A 13,716-nucleotide genomic window follows, 5' to 3' on the forward strand; every position below is an offset into this window, starting at 1 on the left:
CATTACCAGAACATGGATTTTTTATTTAGTTATTTTTTTTATGTATCGTCATACACATAATACAGGGTGTTAATGAACTATACCGACAAACTGGAAGAGGTGATTCCTTCCATCAAAATAGGAGAAAAAGTTCATATGGACCTGTGGGGAAAAGTGCATAGTTTCGGAGCTAGGGCTGTCCAAAATCGCGAAAAAGCCAAATTTAAAGAGGCCCTATTTCGAAATTGAGAGACTGTAGATGGTGGTCCTTATCAGCGTAAAGGAAGTCATGAATACGCAATCCAAAAATGCATATATCATTAATGTTCAATTGGTGTTCAGAGTATTCCCTGCAGGGAGAAATTCCCAGACATGACATCAACGGAATTTTGAGATATGCTCTTACTTGATCATTGGCCCAGAGTAGGCAAATGATAAGCCTTGATAGTAGTGAACACGGAATCATTTGGTACAATGTCGGAGGTCTTAAAGATCGTCAGCATCACGGTCTCTCGTACTCGGTAAAACGCATGCTGCGATGTTTTCTTTCACACTTATAAGTGAAGAAAACGTGAAATAAACCATGAGTAAATACATCGCATCACACGTTATTCCGAACAGAAAAAAAAAAAAAAAAAAAAAAAACATGGGGCTGCTGGTTCCTAACACTTTCGACTTCCCTCCGAAGCATTGGATGTCCATTGTTGTCAAGGCTTACCTCCTGCCTACTTTGGACTCTCCTTGAAATCAGGATATATCTGAAAATTCTATTGAGAGCATATCTGAGAATTACACCCTGTAGGGGATACCCTGTACACTTATTGAAAATTGATGAAATATCCACTTTTGGATTGTGTATGCGTGACTTCCTTTACGCTGATAAGGACCAGCATTCACAGTTTCTGAAATTCGAAATAGGGCCTGTTAAAATTTAGCTTTTTCGCGATTTTGGACAGCCCTAGTTCTGAAACTATGCACTTTTTGCCATAGGTCCAAATGAACTTTTTCTCTTATTTTGATGTGAGGAATCATCTCTTACAGTTTGTCGGTATAGTTCATTAACACCCTGTATATAACAAATAATATGCTATTAATATCTTTGTTACACTTTTAAAGGTATTTGACACTATTAGTCATGATTTTCTACTTGAAAGTCTATGTTTTTGTGCCACTAAGAGAACTAGCTAATAAATGTATTTCAAAAGTTCGGTATTAAAATCATAGTTGGAAAAAAATAAGATTGTGAAAAAAAAATATTAAATTAAAAAGTAATGTTATACAAAAATATAACAGTTAAAAACTAACTTCAAAATAATTGATTAAAACTGAAACTGGTTGCTTTTACTACAATTCAATATGGACTGTCTTGAGTTGGAAAAGTTAATGTCAAATTAAAAGAATAAAGTTAGGAGAATGGAAAAATTAATCTATAATTGTGAAAAGTCAATGATTTAAACTTTTTGCGTTTCAGTTACTTTTATACTTCTGCAAGAGACATTATACATATACTAGTGCAGTAATTAACGTTGTGAAACCACTTTTGAAGTTTTTGATATAAGTCACAAGAAGTCCTTGGAGAATACCCATTTCACATATTTTTTGAGAAAAAAATAATGATTAATTTTTTAATCATTACTGATATTTTTAAGGATTATTAATTAAAAATTAACCCCTGAAAAATTTAATTGATTAAATTAAAAGTTCACAAAATTTTTAACGATTATTGTTTTAATCATTAGTAATAGTTTTGACGATTATTAATTATATGTCTTAAGTGAATATTAATAAGTGATTATTAATAATTATATGTCTTAAGTAAATACAAAGCAAAGACATTCTTTTCAAGTTTCACTTTAGTTATAATATAAGAAGTACATCCTCTACCTGAGAGCAAAGAGAAGCCTCCTCATGGAAGTAGCCCTTGACAAAATCACAGTATTCCTTTGTGGTGATACGGCATTCACCGTGAATGCCAATGCAGCAGGGGTGGCCAATCACTTCACATATCATGTGCTCAGCGGTTTTATCTTTAAAAAGCGGGATGGAACTTGTTTTCCGACAGATAGGCCACTTGGTGATGTCATCCGGCCACTCGTACGGCGCAATCGAAGCAGGAGCTTCACAGAACCTTAAAATAAAATGCACCAACTTTAGTACCAAATAAAACTAAAATACAAATACATTATTCATATTATATAATATTCTTATTAGTAGACCACTTAAAGTTCTTTTTTTTTTTTTTCATAGTTATCGAGTAGTGAGTACTTCGACTCCGCTTTAATAGTATTTTGCTTCTTCTCATTAGCACACTTAATTATATTGATAATTCATTCCCTAAACTACTTTGAAAGTTTGGAAATAATGTAGATTTTCATACTGCTGCATATTTATTTTAAGTGATATACCGTGTTATAGGATTAGGATATTTTTATTGTTCTTGAGCTTGCCTAAGACAATAGACAATGTCAAATGTGTCTTTATATTTTGTATAGTTTGGTATTAAATTTACAATACAACATACATACTTAAACCCACACATACTACATATATTAGTTTACAAGAAACAAATTACACTCAAATTATATAAAAATACTCAAGAATAATATAAAAAGAATTGAAACAGACTAAACCTAGATTATATTCATATATCTTGTCTATTAAGTGTAGTAGACATCTTCTGTTTCCTATGAATCAGTACCACGTAGACCAACTGGTTAATAACAGTTTGCTAAATAGCATTTACAATGTTCATCTTAAGACACTTCACTGACTATTCTACAAGCTTTGTTTTCTCATAACAAAACATCATATTTATAAGCACTTCTGCCTTAGAGTATTAGGTTATTTGCAATAACAGTTTTGAAAAATGTAATACACCGAAGATAAATTTTAGGAAAGGTGTATTACATTGTATTAAACATAGTAGCCAAGACCATTTTCGACATACTACGAGTTTTCCATGATAATTATACACCTAATGTATAAACTTTGTATTATTCGGGTTTTGATTGGGATTCATCGAAACTGAATATCTGTAACTATGATATAATAATAATAAACATGTATTCCGGCCCATTATAAAGTTTGTAACAATTTCTTATTCTTAATTATCAAGATCTATCAGATAATTACATGAATTTAGAAACATATCACTAACATATAGGATAGATTTGGAGATGATACAAGCATTTAATGGCAAATCATTCATCATTACAATGAGAAGAAGTACTCTGGGAGGGATCCTTGTAGTACTCCGTGTTTTATTTGAGTATTTTCAGAATACTCCATTTACGCCAACAATCTGAGTACGAGCTTCTAGATATGTTTTGAAAACACACTCATTAGTGTAAGCTGCGAGTTCACAAATTTTGATTTATCATTTCACTACTTCATATTATTTACAAAATTAATTATTATATTAGAGTTTGAGTTATAATTTTTATTTTTTACTCCATTAAATGATTATACGGAGTAGATATATACAGAAATTAATGAGTATCTCGTATATTATTACAATATTGACAATCTTTTGCATATGTAACGTACAACAAAATGTATAATATGGGCAAACTATGAAATATTTCCACGTAAAATGAGTGTGTTGTAAAATAAGTATTTGTTTCTTTTTCTTAGTAGCGTAATTATAAGGGGTGTGTGTGTACTGTAGTATTTACCTTTTCTTTCGTTGTGCAGGGGTGAAGTAATTACACTCTTTAAAAAGTTGTCAAGAACTGCATTTAAAACTATATTTTTGAGAACACATCAGAGTTTTTCTATCCTTCCAAAATTAATACATTTCCCTTCCACTGCATAAAAGAAAATAAAAAGGAACTTACTTTGGATCCAATCCACACACAGAACCTGATATTCTTCCACCACCAGCATGGTTGTCTTGGTCCAGCCATTTCTGCCACGTGGATATTGTTTTCTGAAATTTTCCAAATAATTTACAATATCAGAAGTTGTCCCGTATATATAGTACATAGTTTAGACCATTTATACATTTTTACTAGTTATAAATTAATCAAAAATTTCAAATAAATTTTGATATATAAAATTGAGTATCACAGAAAAAGAAAAACAATGAAGCAAAATGCAATAAATTTATTTTTTAAAACGGAAAATAAATAATGCGTGTTGAATATTTACACATGAAACATACAATGATAAAATTACAAGTTAAAGGTTTGAAACATGTGCTTAGAAGGAAAACAATGATTACTTTTTAAAGATCAGAATGTCCTGGTCAGCAATGATAAAAATGCTATACATATTACAGCGATATATCCCTATTATAATTAATCTGTACCTATATTATCAACATTGATCAGAGGCGCAATAATTAAGCATATAGCTTAGATGTAATTAAAAGAAAGAACGTTGTTATTGACAGGACATGTTGTCATGAAAAAGATTATTATGGACGTATACACGAAATGGACGAATATAGATGGAATATGTTTGTGTAAAATAAAAGGAATAAATCGATGTTAGTTGGTATGTATAATGTTATGACATATTAATCTGAAGTTGATAGGTTTATTGTAATAACTTGATATATCTGCGAATTAGGGCTAAAGTGTTTATTCGCTTTATCTGGTGCCGAAGACACGGGACTATACTACACTATTTAGTTCCGAAGAATAGTAAGAACTGAGTTTATGTGCATACGTATATATGCCTTTTTATGAGTTTCACTACTTTGAGAAGTGGGAAGAGAATACAAAGAATTGCTAATATGCAGAATTCCGAGATTGAAGAAGTACCCAGCATTTCAAATGAAACCATACCTGGAAATGCCGTAACTCTGTCTGAACATTCCTATTCTAACCTTATTGATATGTTTAGTCAACTACTTGATACTAAATTTGATCAACAACAAACTAAATTGGATCAACAACAAAAATTGAATGATGAAAAGTTAGAACAGATGCAGAAATTGAACGATCAAAAGCTGAAATCAAACGATGAAAAGCTAGAACAGATACTAGCGCAGCATAAATCTCTTTCAGATAAAGTACAAGATGTACAAGAAAGGTTCGATCGGCTACAGCATAGTTTGAAAGAGGATTTGCACGTATTGATTAAAAGGGTGAACGGTACTGATGTGAATAAGAAAGTAGAACCGGAAGAAGGTCAGAAGAAAGTCGATGGACGAAATGAAAATATTGAAGAACAGGATGGAAATGAAACAATTGAACCTGTGACGAATGGTGATGCGGAAGATGCTACAATTGAAGAAAAACCGTCATCTCCGGCCAAGGAAACCTCCACTACCACTACAGGCGTATTCAAAATTGAAGTGAAAGGTCTACCGAGATTATACCGGTTAGAGAAATTGAAGAAATTGTTGACAGACGATTTGAAGTTGGGAAGCCATATTATTAAGTCGCCGAAGAGAGCGAGTTCTTGGATTTATTTGATCTTCAAAACTGAAGAAGACCAACAGATGGCAGTAAAGATTTTGAATGGATACAGTTGGAAGAAGCGAGTTCTTTCAGCCGAAGTTGTCGAAGCTGATCAACGTAAGCGAAAATTGGAAAACTCTGTTGATAAGGATTATAAAAAGGCGAAAGTTCAGTTATCCGTAGAAGACAGAATAAAACAGGCTACAATACCTTTGTGGGATGTTATTTATAGAGAACAGTTGAAGAAGAATACTGAAGAAATAAAATCTTCACTCACGCGACTAATGGATTTGTTGCCGAGAAGGAATTTAGATTTAACAAATTGGGCAGAAGAAAGAAAAGAGAAGAATGAAGGACTTGCTGACTTTCTGAAGCATTCGTCTATAGAGAAGATTACGGATGATTTGAAAGATTATGTCCAAAACAGAGAAAGAAACTGCTTGAACGTAACATCGCTCTATTTCCAGATCTTCAATGAAAAGGAAGAAGGTGAGAAACCTCCACCACTACAGCTGTTGTTCAAGAAAGAATATGTGAAAGAAACTATATGTGACATGAATTTTCGAGTATCTCCAGATTATTATTTTCAAGTGAATACTTTGATGCTGTATACTTCCATCGCAGAAATGGTTGAAGTTGACGAAGAAACTTCCTTGGTAGATGTGTGTTGTGCCATTGGAGGAATTGGATTTATTCTTGCTAAGAAATGTGCTCAAATTCTTGGCATAGATACGTTGAATCAGACAATTGAAGATGGCTATATTCTCGTTTGTGACTCCTTGTTTAGTTTGATTGGATCTTTCGGACATGTAACTTGGATTTGAGTTACGGAGTTTGAGAAGGCTGTATTTAAGTAATTTTACTTTAAATAACGTTATGATTTTGTTTATTATCAGTACTTTGTTCGAATAATAACATTTTGTTCAGAAGGGGAAAACAAAATATTTTTATGCCGATATATTATGTATATTTTGTTTTATGTTATTTAATCTTGTTGAGTTCATGTCTATGATCGCGGTTGCTGAATTTATGTTAGCATATGTCTTAATATTATGTGCCTTACTTAATATTTGTGTTCCCTAGTATTTAAAGTCTCTCTTATGATATACCTACTGTTTTGTATATCTTTATTTCATCTTATGTGTTCAAAAGAGATTCGATTGTATTAACTTGAAATCCATGACAGTGAACTTAAATTGAAGCTTTTAAATGTAATTATTACCTTCTGATCTTGTTGTTGACGTGTGATATGATGGCAATCTTAATTGTAAATAATGTTGTTTGTATATGAATGTTATCGCTCAATGTAAAAGAGGAACAATTAACTAGTAACTCTGTGTAAGTCATCAGTTACTTATAATTTTGAATAGACCCACAAATAATATTTTTTAATGAATCGACACTTTATGATATGTGATTAGTAATAAAAGAAAAATGTTGTTATAAATGAATTGATATATATATGGAGAAAGAAGAGAAGAGAAAACTACTTATATTGAGGTAATAATAATAATTAATAGGAGAGTTGATGTAATAATAATTAGTACGAGGGCTATTCAAAAAGTGAGTGTTTTGAAAATATACAGGGTTCTTTCCTTCACTGTAACACTGTTACGGAATTCCCGTTCTGGGCGACATTTACAGCGATATATCCCTATTATAATTAATCTGTACCTATATTATCAACATTGATCAGAGGCGCAATAATTAAGCATATAGCTTAGATGTAATTAAAAGAAAGAACGTTGTTATTGACAGGACATGTTGTCATGAATAAGATTATTAGTTTATTATTGATAGGACATGTTGTTATTGACAAGATTATTAGTTGCTATGGGAAAGCTCTTTACGGAGATATACACACGAAATTAGAGGATACGTATACGAAAGATATGGTTGCTGTTGATATTTAATGTACGTATAAAACAGAAGAATAAATCGACGATATCTGGATGCAATTTATGGTTAGTGATTAATAGTTGGTATATTTATTATAATGACGTAGTGATTTTAAGATACGTAAAACGAATCAGGGCTAAAGCGAAGTATTTATATATATATTTCGTTTTAATATACAGTACATCAGTATTTATTTCCTTTTTGTACATGAAGATAGAATTCCGTAAAAAAATTTCACTCTATAAGTCATTTAATTTTCATAAATAAGTACAAAAAAGTAATATATTCATTTTACTTGCAATTTTTATTACGTTATTACATTTGTAGATTCTGGCCTATGATACATATACATATATATATATATATATATATATATATATATCTGTAGATAACTTAAAGTTCAGCTTCATCGTATTATAACAAATTATTAACAGTTATATCTTGTTTTAAGCTCTTCAAGGAAGAAGTCCCAAGATATTTCTTGCTTTTTGTAATTTTGATTTCTTTCAGCAATCGTCTAAAATATTTTTAAATATAACTTCGTCTTTAACAAGTTGTATTGTTTTACTAAAGCTAACTTTATTAATGTAACAGTCGCATATCACAGATATTGTAAACTCAGTTCACTTGAAAAAGTCATAAAATAATATATACAGTATGGCGCTAAATTCGTTGTACAAAAGCAGAGGAGTGATTCCTGAGAGTAAAACAAGCAAAAAAGTTCCAATAAGCATAGGGCGAAAACTCCATCGTTTACGTGTTATAGGCTGCCGAAAACATGAAAAAATGAATTCTAAAGGTCCATGGCTCCAAAACTATGGGACCTATCATAGTCGGGTCAAGACTTCACTTAGGAACTAGTATGTGCCCTATCAAAAAAATGCGTGTTTCAGAATCCTGAGGTGCTTCCACAACAATTTTTAAAGAGGGAGTTTGACTACGGGTCTATGATATAAAGTACTCTCCAACTACCTGCATAAAAATTGTTGCGTGAGTACCTTAGGATTCTAAATTTTTGGATAGAGCACATACTAGTTCCTAAGTGAAGTCTTGACCCGACTACAGTAGGTCCCATAGTTTTGGAGCTATGGACCTTTAGAATTCATTTTTTCATGTTTTCGGCAGCCTATAACACGTAAACGATGGAGTTTTCGCCCTATGTTTATTGAAACTTTTCTGTTTGTTTTACTCTCAAGAATCACTCCTCTGCTTTTGTACAACGAATTTAGCGCCATACTGTATACACATTTCCCTAATATAATATAATATTATATATATATATATATATATATATATATACAAAATGTATTCCTTTTGTAATAGAAATCTCGTATTAGTTTCTTCTGCTTCCTATCCTCATGTTCATAATACATAGTATTCCTGTAAGCATCTCAACAACTAAAGTAATTAGTTTGAATTTTTGAGAATGGGAACTATAAAGATTTAATCGGGTAGAGATGTCAATTATTAAACAAGTGAAATCAGACGAAATCTTGGGATTCTTTGTGTTGCTGTATAACGGCAATATTTATGGACAAAATATCTTTCTTTATCAGAAACTTGCAAGAATAAACATATATAAATGTTACGTACCTAGAGATCTTGCTATAACCAGATTTCACTGCTGAGAATTCAAACTACTACTATTACTACTACTATCACAATAATAATAATAATAATAATAATAATAATAATAATAATAATAATAATAATAATAATAATAACATGGCGGCATGCACATATCTTGAATCAGCCTTCACTTTCTCTATGCCTAATTTATAGGCAACATATGATTTACAGGGTGGTCTCACCTAACATAGTGAAACCCAAACTCATGACTGAAGGTACAGTAACCAATTCATTACTTGTATCTCTATAATTAAGATAGCACATAAGACTTACGGAATCTAACTTCTACTCACATATTGTATCAACAGATTGTCTAATCGCAACTTTATTAAAAATCATTGCTTTCCTTCTTGAGTAATAGTATAAAATTATATATATATATATATAAATCATGCAAATATAATAATGTATCAACTTTAACATGCAAAATAATCTTGAAAATATATACATATATAATATCTTAACTCATTCTCATATAGACATTGAAACATGCAATGATGCTTGTTGCTGTTCATACCTTAAATTATATTTTAAAAATGCGTAACTAAATTCACGCTTTATTTACTAACATTCACAATACATTTACAATTATTGAAAATTGCGTGTTTTGTAACATAGAACAAAGAAATAGTTTTTATTTCATTTCAAGTTAAATGTGGAAAAAGAACCATGCAGCCAATTCAGACAAATTAATTAGAATTTAATGAAGGGTTGCTATCTGGTTTTCCAATATAAATGAAATTATATTGATGAGAATTTCATATATTTAAATATATATATTATTTCCGATAAATTTTCTCGTTTTACGTTTTAAATTATTAACACAAAACGGAAAGTAAAATTCCCGCTATATCCGAAGTAGTCTTCTTATAAATAAACTTCATGAAATCAAGAAAAATTATTTATATTATAACAAAATACTACACTAACTATTTGAAAATAAATTATAAACAAAAGCTATTGTTACTGATTGTGATATGTCACCTTTTTAAAGTCCTCGAAATTTTAATAAGTTAAAATAAATGCAGATATACCATAGCGGAAACTATTATATATAATATTTTGCTATCGACCAATTGACAATTCGTCTATAGATATGCTCTAATCTTCGTTGAAAGATCAAAAAAGGCGAAAAATCGTTGCCTGTATAAATACCATTTTCGTCCAAAATATACTTTAAAATATCGTATGATCGCTCAAGTAAGTTACTGTATTTTGCAACATGCTATCTTCTAGTTGTTATTGTCATGTTATAAATGACTATAACCGTTACAGAATATCAAAACACGGGACTAACTATTGTCACTAATTGCTATCGGTATCGAATTCATTGACTTTGAACACGTATTACAGTGTGTTCGTAAAATATTAATGAAGTTACAACAGTTAAAATTCGAGACAAAATCAGCAGTAGAAGACACAGAAACTCTTGAAGTTTTTCGAATAAGTGGATTCAATGGCATATGTGCGAACGTGTTAGAAGGCTGAAAGTGCTAAAGTATATTATTCATCGTGATTACAGTACTAAGAAAGATTTCATGTTTTTGTGGCTCGCAAAATTTGAGTCAGTTACCTGTGTTACACGAAAATATCATGGTGTTTTTAAGTGAAGTAACCTACTTCGCGAAAAGAACATGTACTGTTGTGATACAACTCAGAAAAACGGGCAACCTATTGAAGTTTTTTACATTAAATAGTTTCTGGAAATGTTGAACAGCATGCAATGCTCCCAACACTGAACAAAGTCACTTTTCAAGAGATACAGGCTTTAACATTTTACCACATTGATACAAGATTCCTCGAATCAAGGATTTGCTGAGCGACGTGTCAGACGATGACGATGGGTAGCCTGGCTCCTAAGCTCTACAGATCTTATTTCTAGAGATAAGGGGCTATGTTAAATACCAAATGTTCTCTTTTCCTATCATAAACTTGGGCCATTTCAAAGACAGACCTGATGCTGTTTCGTCTATCACAGCGGATGTTCTCCATTGTTTGTATGGCAAGAATTCTAATATACTGGTGTATCCATGACAATTATAGGAGCGAACATCGAAATCTACTGACCAGGAAGAAAGAAAGAAAAATGAACTTGAGGAGTTCTCTTCCGTTTGTAACTAATAGCATAGTCTTTCGCGATTTCTTCCAAATTCGTGATTGTCTTTAACTCCACTGATGTTCTATTGACATGATATATTCGTATCTCTATTGATTTGAGTTTCCTGTATGAGAATCATATTGTTAGATTTCACTTGTTATAGTTAACAGAAGTATGTAGATAATCCTTTAATAATGCAAGTGAGCATCACTCCACTTATGAAGGAAAATAAAAGAGATTATATTATTTGTAAATTTACTTAGTAGAGAAAATTTAATAGATATATTAGTAAGGAATTTCCGGATTACCGAAAAAAATAGTCCTTTTAAGAAATCTTTATTAGAAGCATACACTGAATTTACTTATCATTTAACAGGTTAACGTTAATTTCAAATTAACTCAACAAGTTTTTTTAATGTATTTTCCCGTAATTCTTGTTCAAAATAGCAATTAGTGAATCTCTTCCTCCGAAATTTTCATTAAGTTACAAGCCAAAGTTTGATGGCCTATGACTCGGGAACCAAAGAAATGCACAGGAAAATATGTGTACTAAGCACATCAGGTCTTTCTTTATGTCAGGATCGGATGAATTTAGTACATCATGTGCGATATATATTTATGTATATACACATTATTCTTGTTATTTTTTTTAAGACAAATGAAATGAAGGACAATAAAATGTAAAATAAAAATTAGAAATGGAATAGCTATTTTTAAATATATATATATATATATATATATATATATATATATATATATATATATATATATATATATATATATAATGAAATTGAAATGTTTCAATTCCTAGAATTGATTTTGAAAAATATATTTTAATATTCTATTTGCGAACGGTAAGGGAAATTAAGTTTAAAGAAAGAAAAAAAAAGATATAATTACATGCCAATTCAGAGAGGAATTTAATTTCTTAGAATTTATCAACGCTTTATTTACTCGCATTAGCTGTAATAATAACTTTGTGCAGCGAAGTTCTTTTTTTTATTAATTTTTAAGAGCATAATTATCGTCTTAATTCCTTTCATAAGGTCAAATAAGAAATACAGAATTCATTAGTTCCTTTTCCTTATGTAGTTTTAGTTGAAAGATTTTAGTATTCATTTGTTATCTTAATTAGATACTATAGTCACACAAAAAATAAATGTAAGAAGAATTTCGACTTGTTTATATCAATTTTCAGATATTACAATTTTCATCAATTTCACAAAAAGATTAGCTTGTAAACGGTAGCATTATTAACTTTTCCAAGAATTTTCTGATATTATATCTCTACATTCTTGTTCGTTTGTTATCTATTCAAAATATTCTTATGGGGATTACTTATACTATCAAGTGTTACATGTGAGTTTCACTGTTGCGTAATTCCAATTTTAACCACATCCATCGCTGTTCATAATATTAAAATGTGGAAAACATTGAGTTAACTCATTAGCAAGAATTAACATTGAATGAGAGTATAAGTTCAAGACAAGTTGGCATGTTAAAAATAAAGTTAATTTCTTGTTAATTAATACGTATTCACGTGGTAAACAAGGCTCTCAAAGTTTCATTTTGCAGAGAATTTATTTCTTGGCTAGAAACTCTTTATTTTAGTTATTTATTTGCCATTTTTGTTTTGAAGTTAATTTCTCCTATAGATTCAATATTATAATATCATCATCATCATAAGTATTCTGTCATTATTAGCGGGTCACTTGCTGCAACTGAGAAGCTTCCATGCTCCACGGTCTTCCGCTAACCTCTTCGTCCTCACGTACGATTTCTCTGTTTTGATATCGTTCATTAACTGTACTCTTCTTCGACCCCTCACTCTCTTTCCTGCCACCATACCCTCTAACACGTCTCTCATGATACAGTTCCTTCTTATCCAATGTCTCAACCAATTTCTCTTCCTCTTCTTAATAATATCTAAAATTGTTCTTTTCTCCCTCACGATTTCTAACACCTCGTTCGTTTTCCTCTCGACCCAGCTAATTCTTTCCATTCTTCTCCACACCCACATTTCGAAAGCTTCCAGTCATTTTTCATCATTTTTGCGTAGTGTCCATGTTTCTGACCCATACAGCATAATACTCCACACGAAGCATTTTATGTCTTTTTCTCAACTATTTATTCAATGTCCCACAAAATAGTCTTTTCTTTCTCCTAAAGGCTTCTTTCGTCATTCCTATCCTTGCTTTTATTTCATGTTCACACTTCATATCATCACTAATAATACTACCCAACTATCGAAAACTAGTTATCTGTTCTATTTTCTCAACCCCTACTTCTATATTTGACACCGAACTCTTGGTTCCGATCAGCATGACTTTTGTCTTTCTAACATTTATTTTCATTCCATTCTCCACAGCCTTTCCTTACGTTTTCTAACATCTTATTGATTTTCTCTTCAGATACTGCAACAAGCACCAATATTATATAACGTGATCAAAATCTGTATAACATTAGTAATTTCCATGCAATTGATGTTCTTTCGAAATTATTAATTATACGTAAAGAAATGATGTTATAATTGAAACCTCTCAAATATTCTCTTTTTAATTTTTACGAAACACAGAGATACTACTAAATTAGAACAAATATTTTTTCTTCGTCCTTCTTAACATAAACTGTTAATTGACGAGATAATGAACTATTCAGAGACGGAAGTATCAAAGTATGAATTTAAATAAACTTCGTATTTTT

At 30.8% G+C, this 13,716-nt stretch overlaps 1 protein-coding gene across 2 annotated transcripts in view; it reads right to left on the reverse strand.

The window, feature by feature from the left end:
• rho-5 (rhomboid-5) overlaps positions 1–13,716 on the reverse strand; it is a gene marked incomplete at its 5' end in the record, with an annotated part of 84,338 nt that overhangs the window by 14,154 nt on the left and 56,468 nt on the right. For both annotated transcript variants that reach the window (XM_081731585.1, XM_081731583.1), the window contains 2 exon segments: positions 1,864–2,107; positions 3,816–3,907. In XM_081731585.1, coding sequence (XP_081587711.1) covers positions 1,864–2,107; positions 3,816–3,907 — 336 coding nt within the window.

Source organism: Thermobia domestica, chromosome 11 (assembly GCF_964235325.1).
Source record: "Thermobia domestica chromosome 11, izTheDome1.hap1.1, whole genome shotgun sequence".
Taxonomy (NCBI): Eukaryota; Metazoa; Arthropoda; class Insecta; order Zygentoma; family Lepismatidae; genus Thermobia; species Thermobia domestica.